General features: G+C 47.9%; 2 protein-coding genes; one reads left to right on the forward strand and one right to left on the reverse strand.

The window, feature by feature from the left end:
- Window positions 1–5,533: 5,533 nt before the first annotated feature.
- GSTUM_00003291001 (uncharacterized protein) lies at window positions 5,534–7,175 on the reverse strand. XM_002836913.2 has 5 exons: window positions 6,731–7,175; window positions 6,339–6,459; window positions 6,110–6,260; window positions 5,885–5,978; window positions 5,534–5,799 (listed from the first exon to the last, which is right to left on the reverse strand). Exons 1-5 carry the CDS (start codon window positions 6,948–6,950, stop codon window positions 5,741–5,743), a joined length of 645 nt encoding a protein of 214 aa, XP_002836959.1. The 5' UTR covers window positions 6,951–7,175; the 3' UTR covers window positions 5,534–5,740.
- Window positions 7,176–8,666: 1,491 nt separating this feature from the next.
- Window positions 8,667–13,245, forward strand: GSTUM_00003292001 (uncharacterized protein). XM_002836914.2 has 3 exons: window positions 8,667–10,015; window positions 10,233–10,363; window positions 10,433–13,245. The coding sequence occupies exons 1-3, from the start codon at window positions 10,003–10,005 to the stop codon at window positions 12,182–12,184; spliced, it is 1,896 nt and encodes a 631-aa protein (XP_002836960.1). The 5' UTR covers window positions 8,667–10,002; the 3' UTR covers window positions 12,185–13,245.
- The last annotated feature ends 846 nt before the right edge of the window (window positions 13,246–14,091 follow it).

Below are 14,091 nucleotides of genomic sequence, written 5' to 3' on the forward strand. Positions count from 1 at the left end.
TTCCCACATAAGTACTCGTACAGTACACTGTACAGTAAACCCTCTCATAATTCCAGGAGGCCAGTGAACGAAAAGAGCTAGATCTAGTAGAGGGTTAGAAACACGGGAGGTGTCTTGGCAATTAGGTGATAGAATACCGTACTCTATGGTGTGGTCGATTCATAAGTGATAGCACAAGTAACTCTACATTTATATATGAATCACGGAAAAGCAGATAAAAAAAACCTCCCTTATTCAACATCCTGCACCGCATATTCCTACTCAGCAGTCTGAAAATAGGACACGTTAGGGGTTTGAACCGTACGAGTACGAGTAGACTCCTCCACACTTTTAGCCCTAATTTCTGGAATTATGATGAATCAATTCCCCGGAAATAGGAATTATGGGTTAGAAGTTGCAGAGGGAAGGAATCCTCACAGTACCAAACCCGTTCTTACACAAGACTGGAAGCATAGAAGGGTTGGAAGTTTGAGAGGTTGAAATTAATGGGAGGGTTTACTGTACAGTATCAGACACTTGTATTTGTACACTACAGTTACATCGCCGGATCTCGTACATACCGACAAGCCACACGATTGGTGGGAATCCCGAGAGCCAAACCGGCGAGAAATATTTTCCTTCCATTGAAAAAGAAAGAGAGAGAGAAAAAGGCCTACCTTACGGTACCGCACTGGCCCGTAATCCCCGCCCAGCGAATCCGTTTATGATACGACACGGGCATAATATGGCGCTCAAGTTTAAGCCTATTACTGTAAAGAGAGCGCTGGAATTAATTGGAACAATGAGGAAGAGGTTAGAGCCTAAGTGTGTCAATGAATACCGGTACAAGTGTGTGCAGTACATGCGACATTCACCGTCACGTCGATGCAACGATTAAAATCGAAGCGCGGCGATGGTAACATACCGGTACTGTACGAGTACTCGAGTAAAACAAAGTCCAAGAAACAAAGCCGCGTTTCCTAAAACCAGCATCCAACATCACACTCGAGTGCAAATGAATCCCAGTCTGCCTATCATGTCACCACCTTTCGATCCTTTCCTTTCCCCCACCACAAAAACCGGAAAAGTGAATACAAGTACAAAGCGGGGAGGATAGGTTAGCCAACCAAAAACCAAACCAAACCAAACCAGCTCCGCAAAACGTAAGCCCAGCTCGAAAAAATGAAAGGGAAAACCTATGGTACAGAAACCCTAATTGGTGGATTAATGGAACAAATAAATAAAGTGAAAAATAAGCATCGGATCTAGAACCAGCTTCCCCGCATATCCGCTCCCTCCTCCTCCATCGACTAACTAAGCAAGCAGAGCAACCCCCACTCCATCCCCTCGTCCGAAACCTCCCCATATCCGAAAGGGCAAAGCATTTATTGGCCTTAACAAAACTAGGTCAACAAGACGGGGCCGTAACTACGATCTATCCTATCCATCCATCAGAGCAGATGCGTGATGCGACCAAACTTGACTTGCTGAATAAACCTCACCGCCAAGGCCCGCCTCCATCTGGCCCGGCAAAACCATTGACTCCCCGGCGCCCCGGTTTGGATGAGAGTTGGTGGAAACCCAAACCCAACTAGCACAGCGTGGCTGGGCGTGGTTTGGCTTCCCTGCATGGGAGGTAAGATCTCGTTACAGATCCCTCTGATTTGACAGGGAGGAGGGGGAGGAAAGGCGGGGATTGGGGGATTGCTATTGGGTTTCTTGATGGGGATAGGCTACGTGCTGAAGCAGTACCGGCAACTATACCTTGCTTTGCGGTAGTGCCGACTCGTGGTGGGAGAACGCCTACATTCGCAATCGCGCCGTGCTGCTTATTCGTCATGAATTCGTTGAAATTCTGGGGTTGTAGCATTTAGAGGGGCTCTTGGATCCACTGCGGGGAAGAGTGAGAGGGGGACGGATCGTGAAGACAGGGAGCGAGCACAGGTGATATATTTTTCCTTGTCATGCAGACAAATCGTGGAATAGATTATTTTTCCTCCTGCCTATCCTGTCAGTTGTGACGATTCCCCACAGCATAAATTGCTGCTTTGGTGGGGGTGACAGTGCCTTCCGTTCTTAGGACACTTCCGGACATCAAGGAAACTGGCGGTGGCCCAAGAGAACTACTCTACCAAAATCCCACCAAAGAGGCACCCGACCCAGAAGAGGTCCCGCAGTATCGTACGCTACAGTACTGCTCTGAAGGCACTACCACCCACTAGGGAAGTTCGAAGTTCCCGGTACGCCTCAAATTGACATACCGCACAAATACGGGTGCACCGGTATTGCTTTGAATGTTACCTGCATAAACCGCCACCAGGGCAGGTGTACGAGTATCACCGTAGCTTGCTTTTCCATGCTTTGTAAGTGCTATCATCTCGACCAAAATAAAAACAAAAATGAGATAATGGACACCGCTAGCATTAGTGAGAAAATTCTTCTTTTTTTCTTTTTTCCACCCGGTGTTGCAGACCACAGTGGGTAAGTAAGTACCGGTAAGTAGTGTAGATGACTTTGGGGACTTTCCATCATCCTTGGAAGGATTACGTGGGTGGGTAGTTATAAAAGTTTATGACTATTGCGTTGACCTACTTTTTATGATAATATTATGATATTTAGGGGAGGGAGAAAAAAATACTCCTCTCGGGGGAAGACGATTTTCTTTTTGTTAGAAACAAGAGCACTATCACTCTTCTTGAGAAACATTCCCTTGTGGCTCCCATGTGTTCATCAATCAGAGCAGATCCTCATATCATACATCTTTGAAAAAGTTTCTTGATCGACTTTATGCTTCATCCGGCAACTCACACCACTAGGATTTACCAAATCCCACAGAAGAACGCCGGAGAGGGAGGAATTCCATATGATGCAGCTTAGTTTGGACAATGGGTGGGAAATTGAAATAAGTGTAGTCTACCTCTGGACTTGGTATATGGGTACGGGTACTACCTACCCCTTGCCAAAAAGGTTTTACTGTGTACAGTACCGTATTTTCCAAGAAATGCACTTTTATCGAAGCACCCCATACCTTCCGTGTCCCGAGAACTTCGACCTTCCTTACCGCGGCTAACTAGAAGTCTGCGAGGGTGTTATATCTAACTCGTCTGTTGGACTTGATACATCTAAAGCTAAGGCAAGAGCAGAACACAGCGGACTGGGCTTAGCCGGGCCAGACCAGACAAATTGACAAATGTAGCAGTCAGGCCCCGATACGAGCGGGGGGGAAAGACAAAAAGTCAAACACGGTCCTGATCGGAGAGAGACACACACAACCTCATATTATACCTGTGTAAGTTAGCGGGAGCATGTAGACATGCATTCCTACAGGCTTAGTAATAATAGTATGTTAATATATCAAGCAAACTTTTAAATATGGGTTAATATCTGGAGAATTTCCATTAATTGTCTATGCCAAGAAGGTTAACAGTAATTAACATGTATAGGAGATCATCATTGCTGGCTTTAACCGAACGTTCAACATACTTTTGAACCAATCAACACCTCCATGCATGAAAAACTTGAGATATTTTTATCTTCTCTCTGTTAGCATGTATGGGATTACGTACTCCTCATCCATTGTCTAGCAGAGCCATAATTCTTCAAAGGAGTTGTCCTTTGGGAAGGGATCGAAGTTGAAGCATAAATCCTTGGCAAATCATGATACCCCGGCTACAGATGTCCATAATCAAATTACTCGAGTTGCCCGTGGGAAAAAGCGTCGTCTCAAGTTACCGTTGCCGTAGCCTTAACCGTGACTGACATCAACATCATATCACTACAATCTTTACCATCATCGTTCCCAACCGTGTCGTGGCCCTACTACCGGTAGGGGTATTGAAAGTTAGGAATGATGAGGACAGAAAGAATGAAAGAAAGAATGAAAAACCCTTCCTGGCTTGCATATAATTAGCGGGAGACATACGAGTACATGGTCAATGGGAAAGGGGTCGGGGGTTCAAACATTTTTTAGGCCGCCTGCTAACTCAGAGCGTGAACGGGGAAACGAAAGTGGGAGCTGGTAAGAACGCAACATACCAGTAGGGTGAAATTCCTACAGCGTACGAGTAGACTACTGTACAAACGTCCGCAGGAATACACGAGAATCGTGGGGGTGGAGTGCGGGGGGGGGGGGGCGCCATGATACTTGAAGCCAGCCTTCTTCACAATCTTTTGGCAGGTTTCTCTTAAATACCCGTCCAGTCGAGTATAGAAGCACCACCTGGTTTCGACTGTGCAGCAAGTACCGTAAGGGAAAACCCGCCCCCCAGCACGGGTACCATATCATACATCTCCGACTCGGGGCAGCGGTACCGTGCACCAGCTGCCCGACAATTTTCATATGTTCCTGAATAGAATTGCTCTCGCTTGTTGACTATCATACTTAGGCTGCTGCCGCGGTTACAAATGTCCCTCTTCTCCATAGTAGAAATCTGTAGCTCTCTAAATCACCGTCTACATACCAGAAGCTCTCTTCCGGGAAAGTATCACCATCCCCGGAGGACTTTCCCCCCCGCCGAGCTAGCCGAAAGTGATAGGCGGCTCCCCCCACCTGCGCGCAAAGAATTCCCCCCACTCCTATAGTACCATACCTAACCTCCGAGTACAAGTAGACTACCCCACTATTCCAAATACCCACTTCCCTACAAACCGGGCCCCCCCGTCCTCACCTCAACTCAGAAACTCACTTAACCACCAACATAGTGTTGATATCATAGTGAATAACACGAACGGGTAGCAATACCTACCTGTACAGTAAAGTACCCTCCACCCCCCTCCCCCCCTCCCAAGTGGAACGAGGCGAGGCGAGGCAAAGCAAGGGGGAAGGAGGTGGGGGGGAATAATCCCGAGATTTCGGAATTCCATTTTTCGATATCGGTTCGATGGCCGCTCTTGACGGATAGATTGGCGGACGGACGGACAGAACGGACCGGTTGGGTTGTGGGTACCATACATATCGTATCGTAGATAAGGTATGGGCCGGTATCATATCATCACATCCCATAACCCTACCGCCGGTAGGAGGGGAAGGGAAGCTCTCTCTCTCTCTCTCGCCGAAAAAAAAGTGATATATTGTGTCATAACGCGACAAAAGTGAGATACATCTTTTTCTCATTGGACTTAGGGAAAATGTGGTATCGTACTCGTACTTGTATTTGTACCGCACAGTAAACTGTGTGTTTTTTTTTTTTTCAAGGCAAGACGATGTATGAGGGCACCCACCACATCACCTGAGAAGGAAAAAAAGGACCTGTTTCGATACCAGCTTCTTTCGATGATGTCTCCATGCACTAGTCTACGGTCTCAATGGTTACACCACCTGCTGCGCCGGTGGTCTTTTTCTCTACTTACTGCTACTTAAGTACCGGCACGATACCAGAGGCTGCTGTACTATTATCCCCCTTCACACACTACAGCCCCCACATCTCTATTGGTTCACTTTTCTGCCCCGCCTCATTGATGCCTCATGGGATGCCTCATGGCAACTACGGTACCGGTACTTGGGCATCTTTCCCACCCCAAAGACACATCCCAGTGAAGTAAAGGTACGAAGAGATACATCAGACAAACCCTGCTCATTATTACTATTATTTCACAGCCAGGTAGAAAGGGCCTCAAAGCCCTCTTGTGATTCACGAGGCAGGTACTCTTTTCTTTTCTTTTTTCTTTCCAAATATCCACCATGTGAACAGACAGATGTCTTAGGGAGACCTGTGGGATCTTGTTTTGATTCACACGACAAATGATCTGAGCCTTTCAAGCCTTAGCCCTGCATCCATGCTGCAGCTCGTCTAGCCCCTAGTTGGCTCGCGAATCTCAGGCCTATGCAGTACGGGTATGCGTTAGAACGTGCTTCTTTCTCGACAGGCAATTTCTTTTTGCCCGGTACAAAGGTGACAAAATATACCTGATGATCCCATAGGGAAATACGATATGAGATACCACACCAAAGCCAGAAGTTGGATTATCGAGGAGATCAGAGTGAGGAAAAGAGATTGTACCTGGTTACGAATCGTTAGCATCCCATTTCATGATAGAATACCTCACGGGAACAATAGTAGGCCCAGTGACAAGACCATGGGAAACTTCCAGGGACCAGTGGAGAGACAAATTGTAAGGGGTTCAGACATACCCCAAGTGCAAAATATAGAGTCAGAGCTATACTTCCAAAATATGCTGCGGTGAATGGTAGTCTTGGGGTCGAAAGAAGGTGCGTCGCGTAGGCGAGTGGTCCCTGGAGAACCGCGAAGGAGGTCAGGAACAGTATCGATCCCACAGTCCAGCTGATACACTCAGTTAGCGACTGAAAATACTATTGGATGGCCATGTGGTTTGGAGAAGAAAGGACGGACGTCACTTACAGCACGGCGAATTTCCTGGGTTTTGTCGCAAGTATGGGGAATAAGAAAAAGCAGACGACAAAGCAGGCTGCAGCCCCCAGATTACAAGCCGCAAATACTAACATACGATCCCATCGGCTCACTATATGATTCGCTCGGAAGATGACGATCTAGATCAGCGAGAATTCCTCTGCATAGGCGAGCTTGCTTTTTTTCTGCCTAGTTTTCCTCCGGTTGATGCAGAAAATCGGTTTCGATTTCACAATACCAGAGCATCGATACCTCCGCGCCCCATCGGAGGGGTAGGGTGTGGACAACACCGCCACCACCTCCCTCCAAATGAGCTACATCCAGCATCGATGAGAAGGAAGAGTGAATGACATGAATATAAAACCAAGGAGACTAAGACTCACATACGAACCATCCCGCGTCCTCTTCCTGGCGAGTTTGAGTTGGGAGCTGCGGAGGGGGGTCGGAGCTATTCGTAGGAAGCCGAACATACCCCCCGTTACCAAAAGGATTCAGGGATGATAGTCTATTCATGAAGGGAGACGAAGAAGAAGTATTAGCGGGCTCGTCCCTCCTTGACCACCCCATAGAGTTCATCTGTGCCCGGAAGGATTCGGCGGCCATGGAGACAAAGCTAGAGGGCCGGATGAGAGACAGGTACTGGTATGGGAGGTGCGCGAGGTGCGTAGATGACTTCTTTGAGAGAATAAACAGCTGGGCCTGGAAGCTGGTGGAGAATTCGAAAAAAAAAACTCCCCCAGATTGTTTACTGAACTCGGGGTGTGTTAGAAATGCTCATGCGCCCTTTTTGATATCTTCTCCCTCTCTTGTTCTGGTTTTTTTTTTTTTAACGATTATTTTCGAACTGGTGAAGAATGTGGTGGCGATAAGAGAGGTGGCACTTGTGAATAAGGTACCGGTATGTGGCCAAGGCAAGTAAGACCTGGAACTTCGTTGTAGTGGAGCTTTGACTGGTAATTATCGTTTCACTGTACTAGCTTCCTTGGGAGGGGGGGTCTGGAGTGTTTTGGGAGCAGCTCCAGTGAGGAAAAAAGTTGGAGGGGAATGTGGAGAAAGCCGCCAAACTGCATCCGCGTAAGCCCATTTGGCTTGGGTAGAACGCCAAGGATTCAATGGAATGGGGTAACGCAAGTCTTGTCCCAAGGGGGACATCCTAAGACCATTTTATTTTTATCGCATCGTCTCATAGTTTTGTATTGAATGGGTTTAGTTCTATTGTGGGAATGAATGAAAGGAAAGAGACAGGGCATCGCTTACACTGCAAATTCCATTTCCCAAATAATAATATATATTTTTTTTTAAAAAAAATATTTCAAGAAAGCCCCCGCATTGAATCAGGGATCGAAGACCCAGCCAGATAAGTATTCGTGCATGCCGGTTAGGTATCGATGGCGGTCTGTTCTTATAGATTACAGGGGTATGAACCGCTTGTCTACCTCCGTTCACTGAGGGCGAGTGGGGCGGTGGAAAATTGGGTGTGCGGGTGGGAAGACATCGTGAAGTTACTGTTGAAACCTTGACCGAAAGAGGCCAGCCAAAGAGGGTGGGAAAAGCAGCAGTCATCTCTTCAGTTGGTCCTGTCCTCCTCTTTCCCTCCCTCTTCCTCCTCATCATCCTCATCCCTTTCTCCTCCACTCGATTCCCAACCAGCTTGCAGTTTCCATCATCCCATCCATCTCCATTAAAATTGATCCCCGCCGTGTATTTGTTGCTGCTTCTAATTTACCCCCCTCTCGCCCATCCCCCCACCCTTCATCACCACAATTTGTGCCATTCTCCCTCTCCTTTATTCTGGGTGTATTATCGCCACAGCGTCAGTGTATCTCTCGCAGCTGCCACCCGGATACCCTTCCTTACCCTTATCCACATATCTCCACCGCTCACCAACCTCCCACTTGTATTTTCACTGCACAGAGCTGTGAATAAGGGTATCATACTTAATTTTTTTCTTTCGTTTTTTCCTGTTCTCAATTCCTTTTATTTATCTTACCAAGCCGCCCTATTAGAGCACCTCCCCCCTCTGGAGCTCGGAGCCGCCGCCGCCGCCGCCGAGCCGCTGGAAAGTTTGTAGGTACTTAGTTTTTTGTTAAGCCTTTCAACGCACCTCCAAAAAAACATTCCCATATTAGAGAGGTAGCAACCTCACGAACAAAGCTGTGTATGATACTCATTTGTGCAATGCATACGTTATAGTACAGACTAGTTCCCCCCTGCCCCCGTTGTCGCCACCACCGTTGCCTTCCCCCTACATCATCCATCTCCTCATCGTTCAGGACCAGAGGCGGAAGCAAAGCAGAAGCAAAGCAGAAGCAGAAGCAAGTCAAGCAGAGAGACGCAGGACGAGATCGAGTAGCAGCAACCTGCATAATTTCTCCGGTCCAGTCAAAACTTCAGCCCTCAATCCTTTCTACCCTCTCTGCTCACCCACCTTAACCCCTACCCACCTACCCACCTACCTCACACATACCTCCATACCCTACCGGCAACATATATCATACATTCTCCTGATTTTCCTCCCTGTCCTCATACAACCTTACGTCGTTGTCTCCACCCCAGACAGTTTTTATCGCTTTCGATATCTCTTCTTGTCACTCCAAGTGTTGCCCGCCGCCCCTGTGTGCTCAAGAGGCTCGCCGCTGTGTCAGCAACTACAGAACCACACCTCTTTTTTTTTCTTCCTCTTTTCTTTTCCCTTTGCTGGTAACCGCCTGCAACCTGGGTCTGGTTGTTCCCTTCTCAAATCGCACGCTTCCCGTCCGTCGTAATCCTGCAGCATTTCCCTCCTCCGCTGTACAGTACCCCTACAAACACGAAATCGGTACAGTACCCGCCATCTTTCTTTCTAGAACGGGCGCCCAACTTTTTCTAGCGACAGTCCCGTACCGCTAGCTTGGTGGTGTCTTTTCCCGAACCATTTCCCTGCTAGCCAATTCGTTGCCTAGCACACATTCCCTTTCCCTGAACCATTTTCTACCCCCTTCCCACCACTACAGTGCACCCCTGTTGCCCCTCCCCCTCCTCTACATTTACAGCTCCACCCCCCCCCTCCATCTTCGCTCCCATACACACCACACACACTACATCCTCTCTGGTCTTACTTTCGGGGACAGAAAATAATAAGTTCAACAACTCGGACACACGCACCCCCTTCCTCATCCCTCTTGTAGACTCATCCTTTCCCCTTCCCTCGACATCTTCGTAGTCCTGAACCTCCCGACTTCGCTGATCTGCACTTTGTCACCTGTTTGGAAAGCTATCCTGTCGTCAGTCACCTGGCGAGCTATTAAAGTCGGCCTACATCCCAATTCCACTGCTTCTCTTGACAACGCACGAAGACGCACGAATCCACTCCCACCACTTCAACGTCTTCCTCTTCGTGGTTCTCGCAGTCCCCGAAATTGGTTACCATTCTACCTAGCATTGGATATCGGATCCTATTGTTCAACGTGTGCCCAGGTTTCAGTCACCAAGACAACAGTTGAAGAAAAGAAAGCTAAGATTAAAAGCGGTACCGCATCGAACTAGAGGTTGTTTCTCGGTTCCTGAAAGTTGTACGGGTACCGTCAGAAGTTGGCAAGTGGACACAAGAGACCTCTTGCATCGACATATTGCCCCTTGGGGTATCAAATATTAAAGTCGGAAAACGTGGCTCACTATGCCAGTCACAAGTAAGTGTTGCTATGTTGCTATATCTTCCTACGCTTCATGCACTCCACAAATCTACCAATCTCTCTTTTTTATTTATTTTATTTTCTTGTCCCATTTTATCCCGCTCCCTTCCGCTCCCTTTCGTTCCGGTTCGAGATACAGCCTCTTTTCTATTCATATGTTGCCTAGAGTTGAGTCAATACACGGACAAGGCTAACAAGCAACCTCCCGTCGCAGTGCCCTTTTCTAGTCCGTCCGCATTCAAGAAGAATACTGCGACAGATTTAAGGGTCGACATCCCGCACATTGCCAACGGCATGCAGGCTTACAATTCAAATTCCTCGCATAACGGAATGGGTAGCGGAAATGTGCCCAACTCGCCAGCTCCTTTTATTAAAAATGAGCCTCAAGACGAGTCTAACAGGTTCTTGCATCAGGCTCCCTATCACCACCACCCGGACGCATATAACATGCCCGGTCACCAGCAGTTCCACCAACAAGGTGGCTTCAATGAGCCAAATTATAATGCTGGCGACGGCAGCATCGACCCGTCTGACTTGACCATGTCTCCCTCGATGCCAATACAGCAGAATGGGGGTTTTATGGAGACATATCCTAACTATTCGTCCGGCAATAATAATGTGGGTTATATGGGTAGTGGTGGGGCCGTCGATGATGAAGACCTGCTTGCCCTTGGCAACCTGGACGAGCGTCACCATGTCCAAAATAACGGACAGTTTGGAATAGACCACCACCAGGAGCAAAGGCATGGGCATGGCGATGACTACTCCTCCCTGCAGCATTTCTTTCCCGACATGGATGGGGGTGGGGATAGAAGCGCAACCGGGGAAAACGGTGCATCGACTGGTGCCACAAATGTTGACCCGGCATATTCTCACACACCTGATAACAACCCTTCGACTGAATCCCCCTTTATTCATTCATTCCCCCCTCAACAGTTCCGGCAATTGCAGCATCCTTACAACGGAGCAACTGCTGATACACCCTCTTCATACAACGCCTCTCCGGTTATCGGGTCAGATTCAACACAAGGGACCAACTTTGACCAGTATATGGCCCCTGGAAAGCGAAAGAGTCGGCCAGTTTTGGAAGGAAACGGCTCCCGTAAAAGCCCCAACTCGCGATCTCCACATACCCCCAAGACCCCGGGTATTGGCTCTCTCTCGCTTGGCGGTGAATCCTCGAGCGTCCCTGCCCAACCCATCCAGACCTCCCATATGGCTTCCCACCGCCATCACAAATCCCTCTCGAACCAGTGGGACGGGACACCGGGCTCGCAAATCTCTTATATTGACTCGCCCCTCTCCTCTCCAGGAGCCTCCCATGTTCATCCTCAAATCTCGGACGTTTTTAAATCGGGGAAGCACGCTTCGCTGCCAGCGAAAGTTGAGAACCAGGTCGGCGCAGGACCTGCTTTCCAAACTCAGGAGGCAAAGAGACGTCGTCGACGAGAGAGCCACAATATGGTTGAGCGTAGGCGCCGTGATAACATAAACGAGCGTATCCAAGAGCTCTCCCATCTAGTTCCTCAGCACCGACTTGAAGATGAGAAGGTCCGAAAGCATCTGGTGAACAATGGCTCTTTGTCGCCTTCGGTCGGCCCGAGTGGGAGCCCCCCTCGTGCCACCTCTATGTTAGCTGGGGGTGTTGGTCGAAGGGCAAGCGGTGTCCCTACTTCTGCCGGAATTACTGGTGAGGAGAAGGACAAGGGCCCTAACAAGGGCGATATTCTCAATGGCGCTGTCGGCTGGACACGGGACCTAATGTGGGCTCTTCATGCAAAGCTTGAACAAGAGAAGGAGCTACGGGAACTCGTTACCAGACTAGGCGGAGCGTACCCATTCGAGCAGACTGAGGACGATAAGCGTATGTCGTCTGAATTATACACCGCCATTGAAAAGAATGGTGTCCAAAGCTTTCACTACTCCCGAGCGCCCGGGTCCACATTGAGGGTGCCTGGATACACTGACTACGCAGGCAATGCGGTGGGTCCTGGAGGGAATGTTCTTTCCCCACGTGTCAGTCCATCGCGCTCGGGTGGAAAACCTTCTCAGAATGGAGGATCCTCTCGGGGAACACCCCAGCAACAGTCACAGTTTTGGGGCCAGAATGGCGATGGCATGGCGTTCAAAGAGGAGGATGAATATAACTCTATGGACATGTCATAACCTTTTGTGAAGACGATAGTACCTGTACAACTTCCCCTTTATGGGCGACACTGCCGGTCATTCTAGAACATCCCGGCTGTACACGTTATAAAACTTCCTGGAGCATATAGTCTTGGGCGAGCGTACGGTTAGTATTATGTCTTTTTTTCCATTTTCCATTTTTTTCTTTTCGCTATTGGATGTTCGTCATACCGCCTTCGCAACCCGCGGGAGTATATGGAGTCGGATGGGCTTTTTGTAAGTTCTGTTGTATTAGGAGGATTCCCTATTTTTGTGCGTCCTTGTTACGCGATACCAGCTCTCTCTTTCCATTTTAGTTTCTTCAATGTCCCGCTTGCGACGAGATTACGATGAATAGTTGCAGCATGTTACACGAAGAATCTTCTCCCAGTTCCCCCCCCCTATTTAAGCTATCCTACTCTTTCATATACTTAATACGTTTCTCGTGTATAAATAGGGTAGGATATCATATGGTTCCTCCTACTTGTTTTTCATTCTTCTATGCCTTTCTTTTATGTGAGTTTACCGGATTTTATTTATTTCCCTCATTTTTCTTGGGGGGGTTTATACGGATCCTGTAACGGCTTTCTTGGTTTCCCATGCTTTTCACTAGTTCTTTTCTTTCCTCGTTCCGTTTTGCTTTTTTGGCTTGCATGAAGATTTTGTTATTTTCCATTTCTCTCTTCCATTCCATATTCCCTTCGTATCATTTCCTACATACTTTTCCCTATCTGTTTACTTTTACTTTTCGTTTTCATTTATTTCCCCTCATTTCTTTCTCTCTCCCTTTCCTCCCTTTCCTTTCTTCCATCAACGGTGTAACGAGGGCTTTATTCATAAGTTAATCTCAAATATTTCTCTATCTATTCCTAGCTGGCTTTTTTTTTGATTACCAACCTTTCGTTCCCCAGGGCGGCATCTTACCCAGTCGTCTTTTAACTATTTTTTCTTCTTTTTTCTTTTTCTTTGCGCTATTCATTCCAAGGTTAGCTGGCTTGCGGACCCCGTACCTACCTACTTCACTTAAATTTCGGAAGCTAAATCCGTCTTAAACCTTCTCATATTTGTGGCTCTCGTAAAGTGCAATAGAGTAGTTAACCACCTCCACATCTTCTCACTCGTCTCTTTCACCCCCCCCCCTTCTGCCCCCCTCCTGCTCTTGCGCTATTATCACACACGCCCATTCAAAAGGTCTCGTGAGTCAAAAAGTGATGACTACTATAACTAGTCCCTCGGAAATTCTCGGATCTGACGCGACCAAAAATACGATACTTGTAAAAGAACAAAATGGAAGGATGATGAAAAAAAAAATAGTCTACTCCCTTATATGCGATGCCATATCGTGGGTATTATTCTTTGGGTAGCTTGGTAGCGTTGAAGGGTCAGAAGGGAGGAAGGGAGGAAAGGGGGTCGAGAGGGATCTGCAGTACGACGACGACGACGACGGGATATCATTCATACCAAGTCGTAGCTCGTCGGGGGGTATCTATCCATCTACCGTATCTATTAAACATGCACAGTTCCGGAATGGCCCTCCTCCTCATTTTACGGGGGCATATCATAGCTTGTGGGGAAGTTGGTTTTGAGCACCACGCCTCCACCCCTCCCCCCAATTTTTTATTTTATTTTTTATTTCATTTATCCTACAAAAGTGCAGTCAAATTCGGGATTTTTATTATTTCATTTTTTATTTCGGAAGGTGGAAGGAAGGGAAAGAAGGGACGGACGGGGAAGGAAGGAGGAGGGGAGATATTTGTGATATGTGATGCTTGGAAATGCCTACGAAGGTGGGGTACTAGTATCATTTCATACCGCTGGTATGCTGTCGCCTCTTGGGGTTGAAGTTGGGATGAAGGGATGAAAAGTTTCCATCCCTCCGTCAATCTACCCCTGAAGGGGCTGCCTAC

This window comes from Tuber melanosporum (assembly GCF_000151645.1).
Source record: "Tuber melanosporum whole genome shotgun sequence assembly, scaffold_166, strain Mel28".
In the NCBI taxonomy this organism is placed as follows: Eukaryota; Fungi; Ascomycota; class Pezizomycetes; order Pezizales; family Tuberaceae; genus Tuber; species Tuber melanosporum.

What these genes read in the sequence shown, in the direction of transcription:
- GSTUM_00003291001 (XM_002836913.2), bottom strand. Translation starts at nt 6,950, where the DNA reads ATGGCCGCCGAATCCTTCCGGGCACAGATGAACTCTATGGGGTGGTCA. An exon ending in GGACGCGGGATGGTTCGTAT is followed by an intron (nt 6,460 to 6,730) that starts GTGAGTCTTAGT and finishes CGAATCATATAG; the next exon opens with TGAGCCGATGGGATCGTATG. An exon ending in CTCTATATTTTGCACTTGGG is followed by an intron (nt 5,979 to 6,109) that starts GTATGTCTGAAC and finishes ATTCGTAACCAG; the next exon opens with GTACAATCTCTTTTCCTCAC.
- GSTUM_00003292001 (XM_002836914.2), top strand. An exon ending in ACGGAATGGGTAGCGGAAAT is followed by an intron (nt 10,364 to 10,432) that starts GTGCCCAACTCG and finishes TTCTTGCATCAG; the next exon opens with GCTCCCTATCACCACCACCC.